The sequence below is a fragment of the Bombina bombina genome, chromosome 1 (assembly GCF_027579735.1).
Source record: "Bombina bombina isolate aBomBom1 chromosome 1, aBomBom1.pri, whole genome shotgun sequence".
Classification (NCBI taxonomy): Eukaryota; Metazoa; Chordata; class Amphibia; order Anura; family Bombinatoridae; genus Bombina; species Bombina bombina.
Window position 1 is genome coordinate 1,544,135,272 of NC_069499.1, and position 27,738 is coordinate 1,544,163,009.

Consider the following 27,738-nt stretch of genomic DNA (forward strand, 5'->3'; position numbering starts at 1 on the left):
AGCCCTGGGTGCCACTGGCACTCACAGGAAGCTGTGCTGTTCCCAGAGTCACAGGCAGTTAACCCCAGTCAAGTCTGGGTGCAAGAACCATAAGGAAAATTACAAAACAAATTAATACAACACACAGAGAAAACCCAGCACTCACAAGCTCTCAGCTAAGATTTAAAAGCAAAAATGGAAAGGTTAGTTACCGCATCTGGCCAAATGGGACAAGCCCAGGTACCTCGTCAAGGTCCTTTCCAATACCTGGGACCCTAAAACAGCCACACAATGCAAGCTTTCAAATCCAAACAAACTGGGAACAAGGGAAGGGTGCACAGGAATATGTAATCACCCTAGACATATACAACACACGGAAGGGAACTGCACTCTCATACTGGACCGGGTACACATCCTATGACCTTGCAACATGCTCAGCCCTGGGTGCCACTGGCACTCACAGGAAGCTGTGCTGTTCCCAGAGTCACAGGCAGTTAACCCCAGTCAGGTCTGGGTGCAAGAACCATAGGGAAAATTACAAAACAAATTAATACAACACACAGAGAAAACCCAGCACTCACTTACAAGCTCTCAGCTAAGATTTAAAAGCAAAAATGGAAAGGTTAGTTACCGCATCTGGCGAAATGGGACAAGCCCAGGTACCTCGTCAAGGTCCTTTCCAATGCCTGGGACCCTAAAACAGCCACACAATGCAAGCTTTCAAATCCAAACAAATTGGGAACAAGGGAAGGGTGCACAGGAATATGTAATCACCCTAGACATATACAAAACACGGAAGGGAACTGCACTCTCATACTGGACCGGGTACACATCCTATGACCCTGCAACATGCTCAGCCCTGGGTGCCACTGGCACTCACAGGAAGCTGTGCTGTTCCCAGAGTCACAGGCAGTTAACCCCAGTCAGGTCTGGGGGCAAGAACCATAGGGAAAATTACAAAACAAATTAATACAACACACAGAGAAAACCCAGCACTCACTTACAAGCTCTCAGCTAAGATTTAAAAGCAAAAATGGAAAGGTTAGTTACCGCATCTGGCCAAATGGGACAAGCCCAGGTACCTCGTCAAGGTCCTTTCCAATACCTGGGACCCTAAAACAGCCACACAATGCAAGCTTTCAAATCCAAAGAAACTGGGAACAAGGGAAGGGTGCACAGGAATATGTAATCACCCTAGACACCCTAGTGGCACCCAGGGCTGAGCATGTTGCAGGGTCATAGGATGTGTACCCGGTCCAGTATGAGAGTGCAGTTCCCTTCCGTGTTTTGTATATGTCTAGGGTGATTACATATTCCTGTGCACCCTTCCGTTGTTCCCAGTTTCTTTGGATTTGAAAGCTTGCATTGTGTGGCTGTTTTAGGGTCCCAGGTATTGGTAAGGACCTTGACGAGGTACCTGGGCTTGTCCCATTTGGCCAGATGCGGTAACTAACCTTTCCATTTTTGCTTTTAAATCTTAGCTGAGAGCTTGTAAGTGAGTGCTGGGTTTTCTCTGTGTGTTGTATTAATTTGTTTTGTAATTTTCCCTATGGATTTTTTTCAGAATTTGAATAAATTCCAAGCCTTATAATTAAACTAATTTCAACCCCTAAGACTGCAGGATGGTGCAGTCTTTTATCCAGTTCTTCTGGTGGGGGCAGATTGTATTTATTTCAACACTTTTGGACAGTTTCTGTTCAAATCGGTGGATTCAGAATATTATTTTTCTCAGGGGTATCATTTAGGTTTCAGAATAAAAACCTTACATGGGAAGATTATTTTCCATGTTATAACAAACTCTGTGAAAGCTCAGGTTTTTCTGAAATGTGTTTCAGATTTAGAGTTTTCAGGGGTGAGGGTTCCAGTTCCTCTGCGGGAACAGAGTTTTGGTTTTCTATTCAAATCTATTCTTTGTCCTAAAGAAAATAATTTTGTTCACACCAATACTGGATCTGGAATTTTTATATTGTTTTATAAAAATCCCCAACTTTCCAGATGGTGACTATAGGGACTATTTTGCCTTTCTGTTTAGCAAGGTTACTTCATGTCCACAATAGACTTACAGGACGCTTATTTTTTGTTCTTTCAGACCACTATTGTTTTCTGAGATTCTTTTTTCTAGATAAGCATTACCAATTTGTCGCCTGTCCTTTTGGGCTAGCGGCAGCTCAGAGATTCTTTTCAAAGATTCTTGGTGCCCTTCTATCTGTATTCAGAGAGCAGGGTATTGCGGTGTTTCTTTATTTGGATGATGTTTGGTACTAGCTTTAATCTTTTCATTCAGCAGAATCTCACTTGAAACAACTAGTGTGGTTTATTCAAGACATGGTTGGAAGATTAATTTACAATAATGTTTTTTGATTCCTTAGACAAAGGTTTCCAGATAGATTTTAGTATCTATGGTTCTTTCTCTAATAGACAAGAGATGAATGAAGTTAATTTTAGTTTGTCTAAAACCTTCAGTCTATATTATTTCCTTCAGTGGTTTTGTGCATGGAAGTTTTAGGTCTCATGACTGCAGCATCAGGTGCGGTCCTCTTTCCTCGTTTTCGTTTGAGGCCTCTATAGCTTTGCATGTTACACCATAGGTGCAGGGATTATTTTCAGATATCATAACTGATATACTTAAATCCCAACATTCTTTTCCCTCTAATTTGGTGGTTGGACTATCGGTTTATAGCTCAGCATGCTAAGGCACTGTGGCTGAGCTCTGTAGCAACCCAAGGGTTGCAGGTTCGATCCCCGGCGATGTCCACTCAGCCTTTCATCTTTCCGAGGTCGATAAAATAAGCAGCGCCTTGAGAGCCTTACGGTTGATTAGCTGTGCTTTACAAGTACCCAATACATACATACCTTATTGTTCAGGGGGCCTCATTTGTTCATCCTACCTGATCTGTATTCTCAACAGATACGTTTTTCTGGTGGGGAAGCTGTCTGAGAGTCTCTGACAGCACTAGGGGTTTGGAAACCTCAGGAGGTGAGGTTACCAATCAATATTTTAGAACTCTATGCTATTTTCAGGGCTCTTCAGGCATGGTCTTTATGAAAGAGACAACTTTTACATTTGTTTTTAAACAGACAATATCACAACAGTGGTATGTGTCAATCATTAAGGAGGGACTCGCAGTCCTTCGGTTATGGTGGAAGTATCTTGGATACTTTCTTGGACAGAATACAATTCTTGTCTAAATTCTGTGATTCATATCCCAGGTGTAGACAATTGGGAAGGGGATTATCTCAGCCATCAGACTTTATATAGGGGGGAGTGCTCGCCATCCAGATGTGCTTGTTTCCTCTTGTACAGATGTGGGGTCTTCCAGCAATAGATCTGATGGTCTCTCATCTAAACAAGAAGCTTTCCAGATACCTTTCCAGGTCCAAGGATCCTCAGGCGGAAATGGTGGATGCTCTAGCAGTTCCTTGGTTTTTACCAACCTGCTTACATTTTTCCGCCTCTGGTTCTTTTTCCAAGGGTAATCTCCAAGATCATAATGATACGATCTTATGTGTTTCTGATAGCACCAGCTTGGCCTCTCAGGTTTCGGTATGAGGGCCTTGTCAGAATGTCCAGTTGCCAGCCTTGACCACTTCCCTTAAGGCCAGTCTTTCTGTTTCAGGGGCCTTTTTTTCCATCAGGATCTCAAATCTCTAAATTTGAAGGCATGAAACTGAACGCTTAAGTGCTTAGTCATAGAGGGTTCTCTGACTCAGTTATTAGCACTATAATACAAACTCGTAAGTCTGTTTCAAGGAGAATTTATTTTTGGGTTTGAAAAATCTATATTTGTTCAACTTGTGGTTATTCTTGGCATTCTTTTAGAATTCCTAGGATTTTATAATTTCTTCAGGATGGTTTGGATAAAGGTTTTGTCTGCAAATACTTTGAAAGGACAAATTTCTGCTCTTTCTGTTTTCATTCATAGAAAGATTGCTAACCTTCCTGATATTCACTGTTCTGTTCAGGCTTTGTTTTATATTAATCCTGTTTTTTAATCTATTTCCCCTCCTTGGAGTCTTAATTTTGGTTTTAAGATTTTACAGGCTCCTCTTTTTGAGCCTATGCATTCTCTGGACATTAATTTCTTTCTTGGAAAGTGTCATTTCTTTTGGCTATCTTTTCTGCTTGAAGAGTTTCTGTATTGACTGCTCTCTCTTGCGAGTTTCTTTATCTGATTTTCCATCAAGATAAAGTTGTTTTGCGGTCTTCATTTATATTTTTGCCAAAAGTTGTAAATTATATCTACATCAATAGGGATATTGTTGTTTCTTTTTTGTTTCCTAATCCCAAGAATACTTTTGAAGGGTCTTTACATTCATTGGATGTGGTAAGATCTTTGAAATTTTATGTTGAGGCTACTTAAGACTTCAGAAAGATTTTGTTATTTTTTCTGGCTCCAGTAAAAGTCAGAAAGCCTCTGTTATTTCTCTGTTTTTTTGGTTAAGACTTTAGATTCACAAAGCTTATCTGGAGGCCTCAGAGAATTACAGCTCATTCTACTAAATCAGTTGCCACTTCTTGGGCTTTCAAGAATGAAGCTTCAGTTGATCAAATTTGCAAAGCAGCAACTTGGTCTTCTTTGCATATTTTTTCTAATTTTACAATTTTTTTGTATTAGCATCTTCGGAAGCAACCTTTGATAGAAAGGTTTTTCAGGCAGTTGTCTCAGCTTGATTCTAATGCCTTTGTTTTGAGTTTTTTTTGACATTTTTAAGAAACTTAATTATTTTTGGGGATTTACTTTCTCAGCGGAAATAGCTGTTTTTATTTATGCCTTCCTCTCTAGTGACTTTGTGGATTTACACATCTTGGGTATTACCGGTATATCCCATACATCACTAGCGCATGGACTCTTGCCACTTACATGAAAGAAAAGAGAACTTACCTGATAAATTAATAGTGGCAAAAGTCTATGAGATCAACCCTATTTTTTGTGGTTATGATTTTTTTGTATACAGCACATTATTTTTTCCAGTTCCTCTTTTTTTATGCTTTTTACTCCTTTTTATACACCTCCCTTCTTGGCTATTCGTTAAACTAAGGTGTGAGTGAGGTGGGAGTTGTATTTGTAGGCATTTTGAGGTTTGGGAAACTTTTCCCCCTCCTGGTAGGAATGTATATCCTATACGTCACTAGCTCATGGACTCTTGCCACTATGAAAGAAATTAATTTATCAGGTAAGTTCTTACAAAAATTATGTTTTTTGCATGGGATTTCCATAGCGCTGCCATTACAAGTTTTGTGGTGAGGCTAAAAAGCTTGCGTTACATCCTATACCGACAGTAGTTATGAGTTTCATGCAACAAAACTGTTGCACAAAACTCATAATTAAACTGTTACAAAGTACACTAACACTCATAAACTACCTATTTACCCCTAAACCGAGGCCCTCCCGCATGGCAAACACTATATTAAAGTTATTAATCCCTAATCTGCCGCTCCCGACATCGCCGCCACTAATAACATTTATTAACCACTATTCCGCCGCTCCCCATCTCCGCCACTATAATAAAGTTATTAACCCCTATTCCCCCACACCCCAACATCGCCCACACTATAATAAAGTTATTAACCCCTATTCCGCCGCTCCCTGACATCGCCGCCGCTCCCTGACATCGCCGCCACTAAATAAAGTTATTAACCCCTACACCTCTGGCCTCCCACATCACTACCACTAAATAAACCTATTAACCCCTAAACCGCCAGCCCCCCACATCGCCAAAAATGAAATGAAACTGTTAACCCCTAAACCTAACAACCCCCCAACTTTCAATTAAAATTACAAGATCCCTATCTTAAAATAAATAAAAACTTACCTGGGAAATTAAAAAAACCTAAGTTTAAACTATATTTTAAACTAACATTACAATTATACTAAAATTAAAATAACTATCAATAAAATAAATTAAATTACATTAAAAAACCTAACAGTACTAAAAAAATATAAATCTACAATTACAAAAAATAAAAAATACTAAATTACAAAAAATTAAAAAATACTAAAGTACAAAAAATAACAAACACTTAATTACGTAAAATAACAAATGAAATTATCCAAAGTAAAACCAATTACACCTAATCTAATAGCCCTATAAAAATAAAAAGCCCCCCCCCCCCAAATAAAATAAAAACCATAGCCTGCAATAAACTACCAATAGCCCTTAAAAGGACCTTTTGTAGGGCATTGCCCTAAAAAAATCATCTCTTTTGCCTGTAAAAAAATACAAAGACCCCCCAACAGTAAAACCCACCACCCAACCAACCCCCCAAAATAAAAAACCTAACTCTAAAAAAAACTAAGCTACCCATTGCCCTTAAAAGGGCATTCAGCTCTTTTTCTTGCCCTTAAAAGGGCCCTTAAAAGGGCTGATTTGAAAAGCCAATAGAATTTCAGTAGCTCTTATCCTATTGGCTGATTTGAACAGCCAATAGGATTTCAGTAGCTCTCATCCTATTGGCTGATTTGAATTTCAAAAATCGAATCAGCCAATAGGAATGCAAGGGAAGCCAATTTGAAAAGGCGGCGACCGTATGAAGAGGATGCTCCACGCCAGATGTCTTCAGGATGGAGGTGCTCCGCGCTGCCAGGATAAAGATAGAAGATGCCATCTGGATGATGATGGAAGATGCTGCCTGGATGGATGAGGATAGATGTCCGGACTTCAAAAACTGTAAGTGGATCTTCGGGGGTAAGTGTTAGGTTTTTAAAAACTTTTTTGGGGTGGGTTTTTATTTTAGATTAGGGTTTGGGCATTTCTTAAAAGAGCTAAATGCCATTTTAAGGTCAAGAAAAAGAGCTGAATGCCCTTTTAAGGGCAATGCCCATACAAATGCTCTTTTCAGGGCAATGGGTAGCTTAGGTTTTTTTGGTTGGGTGGTGGGTTTTACTGTTGGGTGGTCTTTGTATTTTTTTACAGGAAAAGAGCTGATTTCTTTAGGGCAATGCCCTACAAAAGGTCCTTTTATTGGTAGTTTATTGTAAGCTGGGGTTTTTTTGTAATTGTAGATTTCATTTTTTTAGTAGTATTTTTTTTAATGTAATTTAATTTAATTAATTGATAGTTATTTTGATTTTAGTATAATAGTAATGTTAGATTAATATATAGTTTAAACTTAGGTTTTTTTAATTTCCCAGGTAAGTTTTTATTTATTTTAAGATAGGGATCTTGTAATTTTAATTTAAAGTTAGGGGGTTGTTAGGTTTAGGGGTTAATAGTTTAATTTCGTTTTTGGTGATGTGGGGGGCTGGCGGTTGAGGGGTTAATAGGTTTATTTAGTGGCGGTGATGTGGGAGGCCAGAGGTTTATGGGTTAATAACTTTATTTAGTGGTGGCAATGTCGGGGAGCGGCAGAATAGGGGTGTATAACTTTATTATAGTGTGGGTGATGTTGGGGTGCGGGGGAATATGGGTTAATAACTTTATTATAATGGCAGCGATATCGTGAGCGGCATATTAGGGGTTAATACATTTATTTAGGTGACGGCAATGTCAGGAGCAGCAGATTAGGGGTTAACAACTTTATTTAGAGGTTGGGGGCAGCAGATTAGGGGTGTTTAGACATGGGGTTTATGTTAGGGTGTTAGGTTTAAACGTAACTTTTTTTACCTATAGACATCAATGGGGTTGTGTTACGGAGCTTTTCATTCTGCAATCGCAGGTGTTCATCATACTGAAATGTGTTTTTTTCTAACACTCTCTCCCCATTGAAGTCTATGAGAAAAGCGTGCACGAGCACGTCAAAGCAGCACTTGTATTTTGTGCTGTATGGAGCTCATCACAATCATATCGCATGCACAAGGCGGCTTTTTCAAAACTCGTAATGGCAGTGCTATGGAGGGTGAAATAAAGCAACTTTTGTTGCGTTCGTTTCACACCCTCTAAAGCGCAAAACTTGTAATCTAGGTGTCTTGCCTACAGTCAAGCATGGTGGTGGGAGTGTCATGGTCTGGGCCTGCATGAGTGCTGCCGGCACTGGGGAGCTACAGTTCATTGAGGGAACCATGAATGCCAACATGTACTGTGACATACTGAAGCAAAACATTGTCCCCTCCCTTCGGAGTATTCAGTATTCCAACATGATAACGACCCCAAACACACCTCCAAGATGACCACTGCCTTGCTAAAGAAGCTGAGGGTAAAGGTGATGGACTGGGCAAGCATGTCTCCAGACCTAAACCCTATTGAGCATCTGTGGGGCATCCTCAAATAGAAGGTGGGGGAGCGCAAGGTCTCTAACATCCACCAGCTCAGTGATATTGTCATGGAGGAGTGGAAGAGGACATGAAGCTCTGGTGAACTCCATGCCCAAGAGGGTTAAGGCAGTGCTGGAAAATAATGGTGGCCACACAAAATATTGAAATTTTGGGCCCAATTTGGACATTTCTACTTAGGTGTGTACTCACTTTTGTTGCCAACGGTTTAGACACTAATGGCTGTGTGTTGAGTTATTTTGAGGGGGCAGCAAATTTACACTGTTATACAGGCTGTACACTCACTACTTTACATTGTAGCAAAGTGTAATTTCTTCAGTGTTGCCACATGAAAAGATATAATAAAATATTTACAAAAATGTGAGGGGTGTACTCACTTTTGTGAGATACTGTATCATTGAACTTTTATATGAGCCAAAATAGAAATCATTTGTATCACTTGAATTTACAAGCTTGTAGTAGATATATTAATGAAATAAATATATAGGAATCATATATTTGTTTTATGTATTCCAGAATTTCATATTTGGCAATATTACAACTGAGAATAATGTAAAACACATAAAACACAGATATATAGTCCACTGATATTAATAGTTATATGCAATTAATAAAAAGAGGAAAATAAACTATTTTCTGCATGATCAGGGGATTAATATTTATGGTACCATCATTCTATTTTTAATAACCATTTCATAAACAGTTTTTCGATCGCAGTTTACTGCAGCACATTTCAGTATGATGCACTTTACCTATTTTACAGTGGCACATTTATCTGTCACTTGTCTCTGTGACACTTGGTCACAGTAATACACTTTCTCTGATCATATCAGTAAAGCTCAAATGCAGCCCAGCCCTCATATGTCACAAACAACCCATAATCTAAAGTTTTACCAATTTGAGGTGAATCAATGACTGAGCAGTGGTTAATATTTAAATGATATATTTTCAATAAAAAGTGCATAAGTGTGTAATAGTTTACTTTAATATGTTTTGATGTGTTTTGTGCAACTTTTTTTTTAACCCTTACACTTCAGTTCTTGTCACACTAAATATTCTAGCTTAGTTTCGGCTTTAATTTGACCACAAACTATAACTTTCCACTTGTAATATGAGCGCAAGTTAGTGCGTTTGCGATCTCTATTGAAAGTATAGGTTGCGCTAGCTCTTCTCTGATAAATGCGATTTACCACGGACTGGTAATATTAAGTCGCAAGCTAATGATAGCGCAGTCCTGAGATATTGCGTATCGCCACCCACCCTATCATAAGAGCGCCACTTGTAATCTGGCCTCTTATCAGCAGTGTTTACCACAATGTTTGTTGCAATTTTATATACTGTTGCAAACACTGCTACTATAGTATGAAAGACGTGTGCATGTTCATAAAATCCTATGAACCCAGGGTACTCTTTAACAAAGTAAATTTGACAATTATATTTTCTCATCATAGTGTTGTACTGTCCTCTTATATTGGTTGTTTGCTTAAAATAAGAATTTTCTTAAAGTGAGCTTTGTGAGTTTTTTTCATGGTATATCTATCAACCCTACAAATATTGCACACTTTCACTTTGGCCATTTTCTTTGTCACTTAGCTCACATCATAACGTTCTTTCTTCATATACATAGTATTTGTTCCATGCTGCAGTTATACATAAAAATTACTAGCTTATAGATCCTTCTAATAAAATCTACAATCCCACCCAGGTGTTCACAGCTCACCTGTTTGCCGGGTCATCAGCTGTTTTTACATGGACATTAGACAATAAGGAAATATTTGCCTACCAGGGAACAACCTACAAAGTGACTTTCAGAACACCAGGGTCATACAAGATGAAGGTAAGTGCTTCTTTCTTCTCTCTCTATTTCTTTCTTTCGTTCTTTCTTATTAATTAGTGGTTTATTACTGATGGGTTCATACCTTGGAAGGGCTAAATCCTTGAGACCCTCCTCTTCCACTTTTTACTGTCTTGTAGTTAACATTTTACCTTTGGTTTGAGAGATGATAGATACGGACATTTATCGACCCAGAACAAGGCGCATTCACTACAAAAAGCAAGTGTGGTTTATCAGATTGAAACTAGTATTGAAACTCACAACAGAGGCACAGCATATCATTTAAGGACCTCTAGACCAGTGATGGTGAACCTTGGCACTCCAGATGTTTCAGAACTACATTTCCCATGAGACCTTACTGGACTTCAGAGTGCCTAAGTATCATGGGAAATGTAGTTCTGAAACATCTGGAGTACCAAGGTTCGCCATCACTGCTCTAGACAGAGAAGCATCTCTATTATACAGTGCAGTTTAACGTGAAGGTCAATTTTGATGAATTAGTGCCCGGTTTTTAATAATCTTATTAAAAACAAGGGCACTTTAATTCATCAAAATTGTCATTTCACTTGTTTTCTTCAAAAACTTACCTTTTAATCCTTACAGCCGCTCCAGCGATTCCCCCGGCCGTCAGAAGCCTCTTCATACGTCAGAAATTACGAATCCGGCTTCCTCCAATCACAGCTTCCCCCCCGGTGGAATCATGGCCTGAGGCAACGCCGTGATTGGAGGAAGCCGGATTCGTCATTTTGGACCCACGAAGAGGGCTTGCGACGGATGGAGGAAGCGCTGCAGCGGCTGTAAGGATTAAAAGGTAAGTTTTTGAAGAAAACAAGTGAAATGTCAATAAAAACCGGGCACTAATTAATCTAAATTGATCTTCACTTTAATTAGTTAAGTCTCTCATCAATCCTTTGTCATTTATTTTCTCATCTGCTTTTCTCTCTTTCATTTATTAACCCATTTATTATTTCCACTCTCCCCATCTCATCTTTCTCTTTTACACATTTTTTAAACATTCTTTTTATATACGAAAACTAGTATTAAGAAAGTTAATCTATGGTTTTGAGAATAGAGATAAAGTTAGCTGATAGATTTTAATCTGTTCAATATCATGACATGGACTTAATATTAATAAAGCATTGCTTTCTATGTGCCAATGAACGTAATGGAATTTCTAATTTAATGTCTCTCTTCACCCACAGTCTCCACCTTTTTTGTTTCTCTGCATCAGATCACTGGTAATTCTTTCACTTTATAGTCAACCTTCCCCAATGCTTTCATGCCCTTACTTCTTCTTTCGGCTCAGGTGCATGCTCAGAACCCGGTCAGCTATCAGGAGCTGGAGGTACCCCTTATAGTGGGGGGATTTCTCCCTATGCAAAACCCAGAGCTACTGCTCTCCTCCAGTGTCTTTCTGGTCAACGAGAGTCAGGACATTAGCTTCCAGATACAAGTGGACAGTTCATCAGAAGTAACCATAAGGTAAGTTATATTTATATACAAAAAAGATTTTTATATACGTTCCTATGAGTTTGAGGTGATGAGCTACCCATGTGTGATGCTGCCATATATTGTGACCATGGGACAACAAATACATATTTGATTACAGTTTCTAAGTTCTCCACCACTTTCCAATCCCTTTCTTTGGGCTGTTTTTCTAATGTCCTTGCTTTCGTTACCTACAACCTTATATTCTTCTCTTGTGTTATCCTTATCTGCATCAATCTTTCTCTCTTTCTTATCTACTCTTTTTTGTCTGTTTTTTGCCTTCTCTGTCCTTCCTCTCCATCTCTGACATGCATCTCCTCTCTCTCTGTGCAGTTGGGACTTTGGAGATGACAGTCCCCCCGTAAACAGGACTTTTTCTCCCCCATATGATCGTTATCGATCCCATGACCCAGAGCAGCCACTGGTTACAGTTATTTCATCAGAGTTTCACCGCTACCGTCAAATAGGTAAGGAGCATTTTGAATATACAAGAATTTATGATAAAGAACAAAGGACAGGACATTATTATTTCACATGGATTGAATGTAGGCAAATAGTGTAGCAAACAATATAAACATGGAAAGTAAAGTTTATAAGGAAGTATGAAAAGAGGAAACTGCCATCTTACAGTATAGAAAAGCTAACGTTCTAAAAAATGCTGTTAAAACCATATGAACAAGAGCAAAAATAAATAAAAGGACATTCTACATGTAAAATGTGGAAAAGTGCAATAGATGAAAGGTACATATTGGCAACAATGTTTACAACTTGTGCCAGACCTAAACCTGGTATAAAAATATTTAACTGTAAATATAACTTCCAAAGGTAAGCACAAAAGCGGAATCACTGATTGGATGCAATTGCTTACCATCTATTGCTATGCACTGTCGCATATCCAAATACTGTTGTCAAGCTCAAGGCAGGAGTCCTTACTCCAGTAACAAAGTTATTGAATAGATATGGTTTACTGTATTTAGATCATTTTACACCTTAGTCATACGTAATCCTAACTACCCTCCCAGATATTTATTAACCCTAACCTTGACCCTCCCACTGCAAACCTAACTGTGACCCCCAAAAGTTATTAATTTTATGTGCACTTGATTATAACCCCTACATTAACATGGTCCATTATCTTACATCCCCACACTGGAACATGCACCCCTATTTCCCAAATCCCTGCCAATAACTAAGCATTGAGGTTAAGAGCGTGGAGGGCATTGCTTTAGGTGAGATCAGGTGGTAGCCTTGGATGTTAAGTATTAGGTATTGAGGTGAGGGATCACTTATGGGCAAACATTGGGGGATGGGGTGGTGGGTATTGCACCTTGAAGTGAGCGATAGGGTAGGATAGCGTGTCCCAGGCCAGTATGGTTAGGTTTAAAGAAGCTTTACAGGGTTCATTGTGGCAGGTCACGTTTATATGATCTGCACTAAATAAAGGTTAATGTTACTTATATAATACAGGTGCTAGTGTCATTGCAACAAGGGCCCATAAATTCTTAAAACTCTGGCGATTGTTATCAGCCACAAGGATCCGCTATTACTTAGTGACTAACAAATATAGAGCTACCACAAAATAATGGTGATTTGTTCATAACTTTGTCCCAAAAATATAGCCAGTATAAAAAAGTGCATCTATCAGTCTTTTTCATAGAACACCTCAGGATTCAGATTTAACAGAAGTGACTGTATATTTAATACAAAGTAGTTGCAGAACGTGAAATACCGCTTCATAGCTAGCAAAAGTCCAGGGGCCAGGGGAACTGAGACTAAATACTTTTGTGCAAAATATATCTAGAAGCTACATCTTGGTATAGCAATAAATAAAACTGCTGTTTCTTCCCTGCAGGACATTATCAGTTGACGGTGATAACTTCCAATAATGCCACATGGATCACATGCTCAAAGCAGCTAAAGGTTGTACATTCAGTGATATCCCTGAATTTGCAGATGACCCCTCTCTTGCCGCTTCCAAAGGATGTTACTCTATTTTCCGCACTCTGCTCACCTTCTTGCTTTGCGGTGACCTGGTCTTGGAATTTTGGTGACGGCTCTGATGTTGTACAAAATAGTGAACCACAAATGGAACACACCTATATGGTCAGTGGTTTCTATATGATGACTGTCAGAGGAAATAATGGACGGAGCTGTATAAATGCAACTTTGCAGGTGACAGTTGGTGAAATGGTTAAGGGTATTCAACTGGTGAGCAGTGGGACTGGTGAGATTGGCACAGAGACTATGATCATTGGCTCACTTCAGAGTGGCACAGATGTCTTTTGGAACTTTGACATGGGAGATGGCACATTATATACCAACCAGACCAAAGGCTTGGTCACACATATCTATACTAAAGAGGGTAATTTCACTGTCAATGTTATTGTACTAAACCCATTGAGCTCCGCGAATGGTTCACTCACAGTACAAGTTTATAAGGCTGGTATTACAGAAGTCTTCCACTCCCCAATTATCTCCAGCTTGGTGAACACCCAGTTTATTGCCTATGTCACCATGCCAGCTAAATACTTACATTTCTCCTGGGACTTTGGTGATGGTAGCCATCCCACACTAGTGCAAGGAATGCCAGAGGTATGGCACCGCTATCTTGTGGCTGGAAACTATACCCTAAAAGTAACAGTGAAAGGAACCTTGGGGAGTGATAGCATTATAAGTGTGATCAGAATTGAAGATTCAATAATCTCAGTCACCCTAACTGCTTCACCTCAGGCAGCTAATCTCTCTCAGCCAATCCTCTTTTCCACAACAGTGCTGCCACCTCCAGACATACATCACTTGTACTGGTATCAGTGGGAGTTTGATGTAGATTTGAAGCCTGTGAATATTTCTTCATCTGAGGCAAGCTGGGCATACATGTCTGAAGGTAACTACAGTGTTGCAGTAACAGTATGGAATGGAGTGAGCAATGGGCATGCTTGGTGTCATGTGATCGTACAGAGACCAATAAGCTATGTGTCAATTCAACCTTATGCTGGTAAGGTGCTGTTACAGAATGCCAACCAGGTATTTACTGCCACTGTTAATGAGGGAGCCACTGCTGAATTTATCTGGGATTTTGGAGACATGTCCCTGCCTTGCTTTGGTCAGACTGTCTCTCACACATATAACATCTCTGGCAATGTGACTGTCATCGTATATGCTCAAAACAATGTAAGCCATAGTCAGGAATCTATAGTTTTGTCTGTTCTAGCCCCAGTTACTGGCCTGTTTCTGACTGCTGATCAAACGCTGGTGGAGATGGTGAGGCCTGTCAGTTTCTGGACTACAATGAATAGTGGAGACAAAGTGCAATACAAATGGTCATTGTGTGAGTCTTGTCCATATACAGAGGGGGCATTAAATCTTACCCACATCTTCTCTGCTCCAGGAATCTATAAAGTCAGTGTGCAGGCAGAGAATGCTGTGAGCTTAGCTTATGCCAATATAAGTGTGGAAGTGCAGGAACGGGTAGAAGGGGTCAGCATACACCAGGAGGGTCATGCTGTGGGGTTGTACACTTCCTTAAATGAACCTTTAACTCTCATTGCCAAGGTGGTCACGGGCTCCCATTTAAATTTCCAATGGGTGGTTGGGCCAGGACAGCAGGAGGGAGATGGTCCCTCAATCACCATCAATCCAACATCCCTTGGGACGTTACATGTGGAAGTTCAAGTGAAAAATGCATTAGGAATGGAGTCAGCAGAAATCCAGATGAAAGTTATAGAGAGAATTAATGGTGTTACGGTACAGGCAATCCCTGGCATTGCTACCTGTGGGGTGCCAGTTCAACTTATTGCCACACTTACTTCTGGAAGTGAAGTTCAGTATTCATGGAATCCAGGGGATGACTTGACTGGACAGATCAGCCAAAGCCCCCAACTCATTTATACCTACCAGACTCCAGGTATACAAATAATAACTGTATCTGTATCCAATGCACTGAGTTCTGATAATGCCTCTACTCAGCTGAGTGTACAGGAATCTGTGTCTGAGGTCAGCATTTACATCAACGGGCTTAGCAACACAGAGGCCATCATCTCACATACTGTAGTTTATTTGTCTGGCACTGTACATAGCGGTACCAACTTGCAGTGGGCTTGGACACTGTCCGAAGAGAAAAATGTTTTTCAATATAGTGGCCAGAATACATCACATGTGTTTACAGAGCCAGGTCAGCATCAAGTGCAGCTCCTTGTCTGGAACAATGTGAGTCTAGCAAATGCATCCATTGTAGTGAATGTGCAGGATACAATAACTGGTCTGAGAGTGAGCACTGGAAGCAGAAGTGTATGCACTAAGCAGGTGGTTATTTTCTCTGTAAGTGTTCAGCATGGCACTAATGTGAGCTTTGCATTGATGATACCCTCCAAAAATCTCTCTATAGACCTTGATGGAGATCATGGAAACTTCTCCTTCTCCTCACCTGGGCAGCATGAAGTTTTTGCCTCAGCGTATAACTATGTTAGTACAGCAACTGTTAGCCTCAACATTGAGATCCTTGAGAGTATTGAGGGTCTTCAGTTAGTGGGCCTCCAGCCTGCCTTTCCAGTAAACCAGACCCTTTATGTCAAAGCTATGACTCAGTCAGCCTATATTCCCAACTTCATGTGGAGTTTCCAGGAACTTGGATACCCTGAATACTTAGCTACTGGACAAAGTGTGACGTATACTCCCCTGAGAAAGGGGACGCTACATGTCCTGCTTAATGCCACCAACCACGCTTGCTTTTCCTTACTCTCATATTTGGTGAGCATTCAGATACCAGTTACATCTGTTACACTCTCAAGCAGTAGTACAAATGTTTTCATAAATCAAACTGTAGAGTTCTTTGCGGTGGCCATAGACGGCACAGATCTGCAATTTTGTTGGACATTTGGGTATGAAGAAGTGAAGATGACCACCATGGAGTCAGCAGTAAACCATAGTTACAGCCACCCTGGTGACTTTGTGGCTCAAGTGCTTGTATATAATCTAGTGAGCATGGTTGAGACACATATAGTGATCAATGTGAGGACTCTGCCATGTGAACAGCCAAGGGCCCAGTTGTTAGGTGGCCCATCATCAATCAATAGAGCTGTAGGGGCTATATTTGAGGTTGATGTTGATTTAAGAGGCTGCACTGGATATAGTGCAATCTATCAATGGGATGTGTATCAAGGGCCAGTCTGCAGTATTGCAAAACTTAAGCTCCCCCAACGGAACACTGCCAGCACTCTGCTGACAATACCTGGACACACATTAGACATTGGATTCCACTGTCTTCTTTTCACCGTAACTCTGCAAGGGATTGCACTCTCGCATAATGTGACACATTTACTGTTGGTGACGAACAGCCCATTGGTGGCCAAGATACATGGAGGATCATACCGGACTTGGCCAGTACAAATGGACCTCATATTAGATGGAAGAGAGTCACATGATCCAGATCAAAGAGATGGGGAGGAATCAGCACTGCAGTATGAGTGGAGATCAACAATTGTGGAAGGAGAGGTGAGGAAGGTGGGCTGAAATTAATAGATAAGATAAAATAAAAGGCATATGGGTGTAAAATATAAATGATCTGAAAGGGATGAGAAAGTGGATAAAACATAAAAAATGTGTGTGGGGAGAGGAAACTAAGGAGAAAACACAAAAGTTCAGAATAGGTATGAGTGTGCATTGACTTGCATTTCACAAGAACTGCTTGTGCAATGAGTCGGCATTTATCGATGTGCGGCGGACATGATACGCTATATTGTATCAGGTCCGCTCGCACTTTCATAAATCGGCCCCTAAGTGTGAAATTAAATGCAGTGTAAGTGAGCAATGAGTGTTGAAACAGTAATTACGTTGCTAACCATTTTCTCTTTGTCAGGGACTTCAGTGTAGCCTGCCGTCCCTACCTCCCCTCCCACAGGTCTCCATCTCCCGAATCAATCTCTGTAGCCAGAGCACTATCATCTTCACGCTGACAGTTCGTAAACCAGGGCGGGATCAATCTGTGGCCAACCAGACAGTGAGTAACAGGAACATGTTCAGCCCTCTATCTATCTATCTATCTATCTATCTATCTATTTATCTCTAACTATCCATGATCTATCTATCTATCTATCTATCCATCGATATATCTATCTATATATCATCTATCTATCTATCTATCTATCTATCTATTTATCTCTAACTATCCATGATCTATCTATCCATCTATATATCTATCTATATATCATCTATCTATCTATCTATCTATCTATCTATCGATCTATCCATCAATTATCTATCATCTATCTATCTTTATCTATCCATCATCTACCTATCCGTCATCTATCTATCTATTTGTATGCCTGTCTGTCTATCTATCTATCTATCTATCTATCTATTACTTAGGGCCCGATGATCTATACTTTGCTGGTTCTGATGTGGTTTTTCATGCTCACCTTCGCAGGGGCTGCCCTCATGGAATTATCTTAAAAAAGGGGCAGTTCCTGTGCGTGGTGAGATGTCTATACAAAGTAATGGAGCTGGCTGAAAAGGGAAACTTTGCTGGGTAGTGTGAAGTTAGCAGTGAGCAGGGGGTGCACTTTAAAAATTAAATCCTGCATCAAAAACGAATCACATTGCGCTGCTTTTCTGCGTATAGCATCTTACAATCGCCCCTATTTTTGTTTGCATGTGTTTTTCTGTTAGGGTATTAAGTATTTTGCGTATTTTGGCACAACCCTGCTACCTTTTAGTTAGTGAGAAAAAACAGAGATCTGTAGGGCGAAAATGTTTAGATAATTACACTGGGATTTGAGAGACAATTTAATTAAAAAAGCCCATGTTCAGCTCATCTATACTATAATCGCGTTGCTGTCGACAGTTGTGCACGCATCCTCAAAGGAATATTGGCTGCGTGAGCCATTGCCCTAAGTTAAACAGCTCTTTTACATTTAAAAAATACTAAGTCCCCCCTAACAGTAAAAATTAAAAGGGCATTCAGCTAATTTAAAAGCCCATTAAATCCCTAATAAAAATAAATAAATCCTAAATCTAACCCCCAAATAGGTACTCACCGTTCCTGAAGTCCGGCGGAGAAGGTCTTCTTCCAGGCGGCTCTATCATCTTCTATCTTCATCCGGAGCAAAGGCAGATCAGAGGTGTGGAGCTCGCTTCCCCGATGCATAGATCCTCAGCGGCGGTCCTCAGTGGCGGTTCTCAGTGGCGATCCTCAGTGGTGGTCTTCAGCGGCGGTGGTCCAAAGCGGCGTGGAGCTCCTCTTCATGAGATCGTCCGCGGCACACTGAAGATTAAATGCAAGGTACCCCTGATTTGAACAGCCAATAGGATTTCAGTAGCTCTAATCCTATTGGCTGATTTCAAAATTTCAGCCAATAGGAATGCAAGGTACCCCAAATTGAATGCGGTACCTTGCATTCAATCTTCAGTGTACAACGGACATCGGAGGAAGAGGAGCCTCCACGCCACCGAGGAACAATGCCGCCGCCGAGGAACGCCCACCACCTTTGAGGATCGCCGCTGAGGATCCACGCATCGGGGAAGACAGCTCCGCACCTCCGCTCCACCGCCTTCGTTCCGGATGAAGATAGAAGATGATGGAGCCGCCTGGAAGAAGACCTTCTCATCCGGACTTCAGGAACGGTGAGTACCTATTTGGGGCTTAGTTTTAGGATTTATTTTTTATTTTTTGGGGTGGCTTTTTTTTAAGATTAGGCAATGCCCATACAAACATTAGGGGCAATGGGTAATTTAGTTTTTTTTTTAGTGTTAGTTTTTTTTTATTTTGGGGGGTTTGGTGGGTGGGGGGTTTTACTGTTAGGGGGTAATTGGTAATTTGTTTAGGTAAAGGAGCTGTTACACTTAGGGCAATGCCCTACAAAAGCACTTTTATTTTTAGAGGGATTTTTATAGGGGTATTAGGTCTTATTTTTTTTATTTTGGATAGCTTTGTTTATTTTTTCTGTAATTTTACATTTTTTATTTTGTGTAATTTTAGCTTTGGGGTTTGTAGTTTTTTATTCTAAAATAGACTGCCCTCTGGGCAGGCTTATCGCCTAGTTTTACAATAAAACAACAATTAGGCTTTGTATTTTGTACTTATAAGTACAAATTTCTATGTGGTTTTGCACACCCATTGTACTTAAATTAGAATTTACGCTGTGCATATTTAATATAATTTATTCTTGTGTAATTTACATACAAATTTTACGTTTTTGATCAAATACGATTTTTGTTGAGCAATTTTATTACGGTTTTTGATGCACCATAACAATAAAAAACATTCCTGCGTATTTTTGTGTGAATGGTTCAATTAAATTACGATTTTCATTGTGCACTTTTGTAATGCGTTCATCTCCTCCCAAAACAAAAATGCAGTATACGCCCCTTAGTGAGACGCCCTGTTTTCATGGTAAAAAGTGGTTTATAGAATTCCACCAGGGAAATAGAAGTACTGTGAGCATTCTTAAAGAATTTCACCAGCCCAGAGACCATTACAGAATTGGGCCCTTAGTCTGACTGTCTAACTTCCTATCTATCACTGTGTCTGTCTGTCTGACTTCCTATCTATCACTGTGTCTGTCTGTCTGACTTATCTACCTGTCTGCCTATTACACACGTGCACAAAAAAATCATTTTAGTGGAAGCGTTTCATTTCCTGATAATCATTCATGGGGTTGTTCAGAATTTGTTAATGAAAATCTATTCACCTGTTATTTCCTATGGGGAACATTGTCAGGACAGCAGCTTAAACTTAAATAAAATTTAATTTAAATGGATTGGATAGAGCATAGCATTGCAAACAACTTTCCAATTTCATGCTTTTATCAAATTAGCTTTGTTCTCTTGATGTCCTTTCTTGAATAGCAATGTGATACATAGTTACAAACACTGCTACCATCTTCTGAGCTCTATCAGCATAACTGGGTTTACCCTTCAACAAAGGATAGCAAGAGAACAAAGCTAATTTGATAATAAAAGTAAATTAGAAAGTTGTTTAAAATCACATGCTGTATCTGAATCATAAATGTTTAATTTTGGTTTACTGCCCCTTTAAAGTAATACTTAGTGCTAGTTCTATAAGGCAGCAGCAGCATCACAAAAACAGCTTTATTAAAAAAATTCATTCAGTCGTTGACTCATTAAAGGGACAGTAATGACAAGATATTTCTATTGTGTTGCTATAGAATAACATCAGGCAAGTCAATGTTTTTAAAATAAATTAACATCCTTTTTTACGGCAATTGCTTTTAATATCCAAACTACACCCACTATTTGCCTTATTTGGAGGAGTCAAACTGGGGTCTAGTCTGTACACAACAATGCTAGCCACAGTTAGTATAAAATGAATTGTTATGCCGTTGTTATCTGATAAAGCCAATTAGGAATAGATATGTAGCAGAGCTAGCCTTCAGAAGTCAGCAGGGGGCATTTCAAGGTCTGAGTATTAGAAATTGCTACATTTTCAAAACTAAATTAAATGAAAAGGGGCAAAATAAATAATGAAAACATATTGCAAAGTTGTTTCATTACACATAACTTAACATTTTATATAAAAATCTCAAATGGTTTACTGTCCCTTTAAAGGCACTGTCTGTTTATTATATTTAATCCAAAAACAAATGCACATATCTAGTGCCTATTTATCCATTCCTGAATATACATTGCTCTTCCCCCCTCAGGTTTCTTTGCACAGTGGTCGCATCCTTGTGCTGTCTCTGAGATGTGTCTCTTGTCAGTTTCTCACCCCTCAGATCAGCCGCAGTCTTCCCGTGATTCTGTCTGCTGAATGTGACGCCTGCCATAACGAGACCCAAGTGAGATATGCACAGGGACAGAAAAAGGGAGACTCAGCAAGTCTGCAGCACTCACAAGGACACAGTAAAAGCCAGCGAGCAGTGTATAATCAGTAGTTAGACAGCTGAGTGTACAGATGGTATTTGATGTTGACAGGTAGAGATATAGAGACTGATCAGGATATAGAGATATTATGATGAAAGCAGGGCCGGACCTGGGACTAAAAAGCAGACCTGGAAACTTTGAAGACCAGCCCTATTTTTTGTTGAGTTAGTAGAATGTGCACGCCCCATTTTTTTATCATAGGGGATTACTGGGATACTCCTTCCCCCAATATTTTTTTTCAGAATTATATTATATTAGTTTATATTTAAACAAAAAGTGTCAGATTGTTGATATATAGGAATCCTACAACCCAATAACATCCATTAATCACCTTTAAATTGTAGCTTTACAGCTGGAAGTATATAAATATATGGATACAAAGCGGACGATTTACTATGAGGCGGGCGGACATAATCTGCTGTAGCGGATCATGTCCGCCCAACATCGCTAAATGCAAACAGAATATGTTGTCAGCATTTAACATTGCACAAGCATTTCACTAGAGCAATGCCGCCCCCTGCACATTCCCAATCGGCCGCTAGCAGGGGGTGTCAATCATCCTGATCATATCTGATCAGGATGATTGCTGTCCGCTGCCTCAGAGGTGGCAGATACGTTAAGGAGCAGCGGTCTTAAGAGCGCTGCTTCTTAACTTATGTTTTCGGCGAGCCTGATAGCTTGTGCGGAAACTGCTGCATTCACAGCTTGTTACATCGGCCCTAAAGAGACAGTTATAGAGAGAGAGAGACCACTAAATGTACAGATGTATTAAATATGGACAGGTAGAGATATGTAGAGACTGATCCGGATATAGAGACAGCTGAGAATGATTAAGGACAAATCAAAATTCAGAAATAAAGTGATGGCAGCTGGTACATAAATATATAGATACAAAGAGACAGTTATAACGATAGAGACAGCTGATGATACAGTGACAGCTTGGAATTCTCTTGCAGTACTCGTGGAACTCTCGTGACACAAATGGACTTCTGCTGACTCTGGATAACTCCACAACCTCCACAGGGAGTAGGAAGCGTGAGCTGGTGATCAGGAGAGGAGTCCTGCAAGACGGGCTGGGGTACACATTTACCTTGAGGGTCACGCAGCAGCCATGGTGGGGGGAGAGCAGCATCACACTTTGGCCAAACAACCCCCCCACTGGTGGGCACTGCTCTCTGCAGCCGGACAGAAAAATCTCCTGGCTGGAAACTCCTTTGGTTTATAACTGCACAGGTCAGGCATCTGTCTGTATATAACCAATGTAATAATCAGTGTAAAAAATTAAAGCCAATATTTAAGTTTTCACTGAAACAAACAAATGTCAATAAAATCTGAAATGAAACCTTGTGCCCTCTGACATACTACACAGTGTTAATGGTGACGTCACTTTTTCATAAATGACATAATCAATGACATCACTGAGCCCTAATGACAAAACTAATTAAATTGCGTCACTTTAAAATGAAATTGCACTGTAAAAAGCTCTCGAATTGAATGTGTCCCCTTAAATTATTTACAAACAGCTACTTATTTTTTGTCATTTAAAATCACTATTTTTGCATGATTATATTATCTCCTTTAATTTTGACCATTTAGGGCTATTTTAATCCCTTAACGACTGCCGACATATCCTGAACACCAGCGAGACCACACTATGGGGCATATTTATCAAGTATGGAGCTTGATGCCCTGTGTTTCGGGCGAGTCTTCAGGCGTACCAGAAACAGAAGTTATGAAGCAGCGGCCTAAAGACCGCTGCTCCATAACCTGTCCGCCTGCTCTGTGGCGGCTGACAGAAATCAAAAGAAATCAACCCGATCAAATACGATCGTGTTGATTGACACCCCCTGCTAGCGGCCAATTGGCCACGAATCTGCAGGGGGCGGTATTGCACCAGCAGTTCACAAGAACTGCTGATGCAATGATAAATGCCGAGAGCATATGCTGTTGGCATTTATCGTTGTGCTGCGGACATTATCCGCTATATCGGATCATGTCCGCTCACACCATCATAAATAGGCCCCTATAGCTGAATGCCTCTTGGAGACCTGCGCTATTACTGTTTTAAAAACCCCTAAGTAATGTGGAGGGCATGCTGTGTTGTTAAGGGGTTAAAAATGTGACTGTCAACTGCTCTAAGCAATCACTGTCTAGTATGCAGCCTTTTGAAGGTAATCTAAGAATTCGTTTTTCACCCTTTTCTTCAGGGAATGGGACAGGCACTATTTTTACATAAAGCAACGTTATTTACATCAAAAGCAAACAAAACTTTAGTATGCATAATTATACATTTTATATTGCCATTTCAAAGTGATGCACCTCTAAGTTGTTGCTATTGTAATTATATACAGTTTTGCATACTTTAGTTTATTTATAAGTCCTTTATGTTTATTAGGATGGAAAGACCCTGACATGGAAGGCCAGCTTCTCTACTCTCTGTCAGTTCAGATCTGCTCCTCGGGGAGCTGCCAGAGACTTCCTCTTTATCGGGGCACCAGAAGCTGGAACCAAGTGAGATCCCCTGTGGGCAGGGATGCTGGAGAAATATTGGTGTTTGTGGAGATAGAAGACTTGCTGGGGGCTCGCACAATGGCGCTAAACCGGTGAGAAAGCAGAGAGATGAAACTGTGCCGACTCAAGTCTCTCTGGGCTCCCTACATTTCACACATTTCTTTACATTGTATTAGTCACATTTTCCTCCATATCTTATTCACAATCCTTCATCTGCCTAGCTCTCCCTTCTTCCATTCTTTACCTGACGTGTTTCTCGCACCTTCATCATTTTGGTAGTTTATTACCCTATTCCAAACTTTACAAAGTCATGGTTCATGGTTTATTTTTGGCATTTATTTTTGGCAATGATATTTCAGTCCACTTGTCTTTGAAATTATTAGGCTGCCAGAGATATGTTAGTGATAATGCCAGTATTTCTTGATTTCCTATGTTCAGATTGGTTAAACACTTGAAAACCTTTATGTAAACATAAAATGAAAGCTGCGCGAGGGACAGAGCTCCCAAAATGTGACACCCTGACATTCAGCAAAATTACAAGTTGTAAGGTATAGCTATACCACTGAAAAACTGGCCATTGCGCGCAGAATATGCAGGTATCCCGTATTACAAGTCGCGGCGGTATGGCTATATCGCTAGTGTTTTAGCCTTTACGCAACTCTCCATTCTGCACTCAAAAAATGGCTTTTGAGTGCAGGATTTTCATTGCGCCTGTATTACAGGTTGTGCGGTCCGGCTATAATGCTAGAGTTATAGCTTATACCGCCATGATCCATTCCGCTGAGACCATTAGTTATGGATTTTGCGAAACAAAAATGTTTAACAAAACTTATAACAAAAATGTTACAAAGTACACTAACACCCATAAACTACACTATTAACTCCTAAACCACCATCCCCAGCATCGCAAATACTTTATTAAACTTATTAACCCCTAAACTACTGACCCCCCACATCGCCAACACTAAATAAACCTAGTAACCTAAAAAACCTATTAAACACTAAACCGACGCCCCCCCCAAATCGCTACTACTAAACTAAAACTATTAACCCCTAAACCGCCGGCCCCCACATCGCAAAACACTAAATTAAACTATTAACCCCTAAACCTAAAACCCCCCTAACTTTAAATTAAAATTACAATATAACTACCTTAAAATAAAAAAACTTACCTGTGAAATAAAAAAATCTAAGATTAAACTATAAATTAACTTAACATTATTATTTTAAAAAAATTAAATAAACTAAAAATTAAAAAAAATTAAAAACTAAATTACAATATAAAAAAAAAATCCTAACAATATGAAAAACCCCCAAAACCTAACATGGCAAAAAAAAACAAAACACTAAATTACGAAAATTAAATTTGGATTATTTAAAATTTTTGTAATTTAGTGTTTTTTTTTTTTGCAATGTTAGGTTTTGTTTTTGTAGTGTTAGGATTTTTTTAATATTGTAATTTAGTTTTTTTTATTGTTAGTTTATTTAATTTTTTTAAATAGTAATGTTAGGTTAATTTATAGTTTAATCTTAGTTTTTTTTTTAATTTCACAGGTAATTTGTTTTTATTTTAAGGTAGGTATATTGTAATCAGCCAATAGAATTTAAGCAGCTCTCATCCTATTGGCTGATTCAAATTTTTCAGCCAATAGGAATGCAACGGTACCCCAATATAAAAGGGGTACCTTGCATTCAAGCTTCGCATGAAGAGGTGGCTCCGCGCTGGATGTCGTCATCGTCGCTGCCGGTTCTGGTCAGCTCTGTGCCGCTACAGCTCTGCGCCACTGGGATGAAGATGCCCCCGCGATGGATGTCGCCGCCTGGATGAAGACTTTTCGCCGCCTGGATGAAGATGAATGTCCGGACTTCAGGAACTGTGAGTAGATTTTTCTGGGGTGGTGTTAGGTCTTTTTTTATTTTTGGGGGTGTGTTTTTTTTTAGATTAGGGCATTTTTTTATCTTAATGGGTACAAAAGAGCTGATTGCCCTTTTAAGGGCAATTCCCATACAAATGGGTAGCTTAGTTGTTTTTAGACTTTGTTTTTTTTTATTTTGGGGGGTTGGTTGGGTGGGGAGGTTACTTTTAGGGGGGACTTTGTAATTTTTTTTAGGTAAAAGAGCTGTTAAACTTAGGGCAATGCCCTACAAAAGGCCCTTTTAAGGACTACTGGTAGTTTATTGATAGATTAGGGGGTGTTTTTATTTTGGGGTGGCTTTTTTGTTTTTTTAGGGCTATTAGATTAGGTTTAATTTGTGTTATTTAGGATAATTTAGTTTATTTTTTGTAATCTTAGTGTTTTTTTATTTTTCTTAATTTTAGTGTTTGTTTTTTTGTTAATATTAGATTTTTTTTATTTTTTCATAGTGATGTTTTTTAATTTTGTAATTTACGTTTTTTTATTTTTAGTTTATTTTCATTTCTTAAAATAGTTATGTTAGGTTTATTTATAGTTTAATCTTAGTTTTTTTATTAATTTCACAGGTAAGTTTTTTTTTTTTTAAGATATTTATATTGTAAATTTAATTTAAAGTATAGGGGATAGTTAGGTTTAGGGGTTAACAGTTTAATTTAATGTGTTGCGATGTGGGGGGCCAGTGGTTTAGGGGTTAATAGGTTTATTTAGTGTTGGCGATGTCGGGGGGCAGCGGTGTAGGGGTTAATAGTTTTATTATAGTTGTAGCAATGTGGGGGCCAGCGGTTTAGGGGTTAATAGGTTTATTTAGTGTTGGGCAGTGGTTTAGGGGTTAAAAGGTTTATTTAGGTGTTATTGATGCAGGAGATGGCGGTTTAGGGGTTAATAACTTTATTTATTGTCGGCGATGTCGGGGGGTGGCGGATTAGGGGTATTTAGACTAGGTTTATGTTATGGTGTTAGGTTTTTACATAACTTTCTTTTCATCATAGACATCAATGGGGATTGCGTTACAGCGATCTCCATTCTGCGATCACAGGTGTTAGTTTTTTTCTAGCACTTTCTCTCTATTGATGCCTATGGGGGAAAACGTGGATGAGCACATCGTCAAGTTAAGCCTTGGGTTTTGTGCGGTATGGAGCTTAATGCACCATAATGCACAGCACAAGAAGGTTTTTCTGTAGCTTGTAATGGCAGCTCTATGGAGGGTGCGATACCACTATTTTGTTTGCGTTATTTACGCACCCGGTTTTGCGCATAACTTGTAATTTTGCCAATTATGTGCCTATGTGGGCAGTTGGTAGTTCTGCCCGTTGTCCATCTAGCACTTTTCCCTTTCCTATAAAAACTTCAGTTTCCAAAGCCAGGGACTTCCTAGATATGCCCCAGGTTATAAAGTCTCCACTTCCAAAAGATCCAACCCCTTCCAGGTAAATTCAATCCCACCCACAGAACACCTGCAAGAACACCCTGTCTGTCATGGCTCACCACACACATAACACGTGACTTTATCCATCAGTCTTGCTTACTCTGCCTAGGTCACCTCAGTCCCAGATGTCACACAGGGAAACATTGGGAAGTAAAGTATAACTTGCATTTTCACAGGCACAGAATCTGAGGATCTACGCAGAAGTAAAAATATGAAGCTAGTTGAAAAGCAGAACTTTCCAAAAATCAATTGATTATTGCTGTTGGCGATCCGTGTGTTTGATTGCAGATTGTTATAGACTCATAAAAACATCAGTTCCTGGCATGTGTGTTTAAACCACTTCCTTATTATTTATAATTCAGTTTTTTAACATCTAACCACTTGATTGCAAACATGAACAACCATACTTCATTTCAACCCCTATTTCTATGGCATACATCTGTATGTGTTGTATATATGAGCAATTAAGACACTAAATTGCTAAATATCTGTATGCAA

The 27,738-nt window shown here is 39.5% G+C and overlaps 1 protein-coding gene across 1 annotated transcript in view; it reads left to right on the forward strand.

The window, feature by feature from the left end:
- The window catches only part of LOC128667110 (polycystin-1-like), a 248,997-nt gene that overhangs the window by 70,008 nt on the left and 151,251 nt on the right, over positions 1-27,738 (forward strand). The window contains exons 13-20 of the mRNA XM_053722016.1: positions 9,895-10,026; positions 11,330-11,505; positions 11,845-11,978; positions 13,364-17,001; positions 17,366-17,506; positions 21,168-21,302; positions 22,344-22,620; positions 23,783-23,990. Coding sequence (XP_053577991.1) covers positions 9,895-10,026; positions 11,330-11,505; positions 11,845-11,978; positions 13,364-17,001; positions 17,366-17,506; positions 21,168-21,302; positions 22,344-22,620; positions 23,783-23,990 — 4,841 coding nt within the window. The remainder of the gene's footprint in view (positions 1-9,894; positions 10,027-11,329; positions 11,506-11,844; positions 11,979-13,363; positions 17,002-17,365; positions 17,507-21,167; positions 21,303-22,343; positions 22,621-23,782; positions 23,991-27,738) is intronic.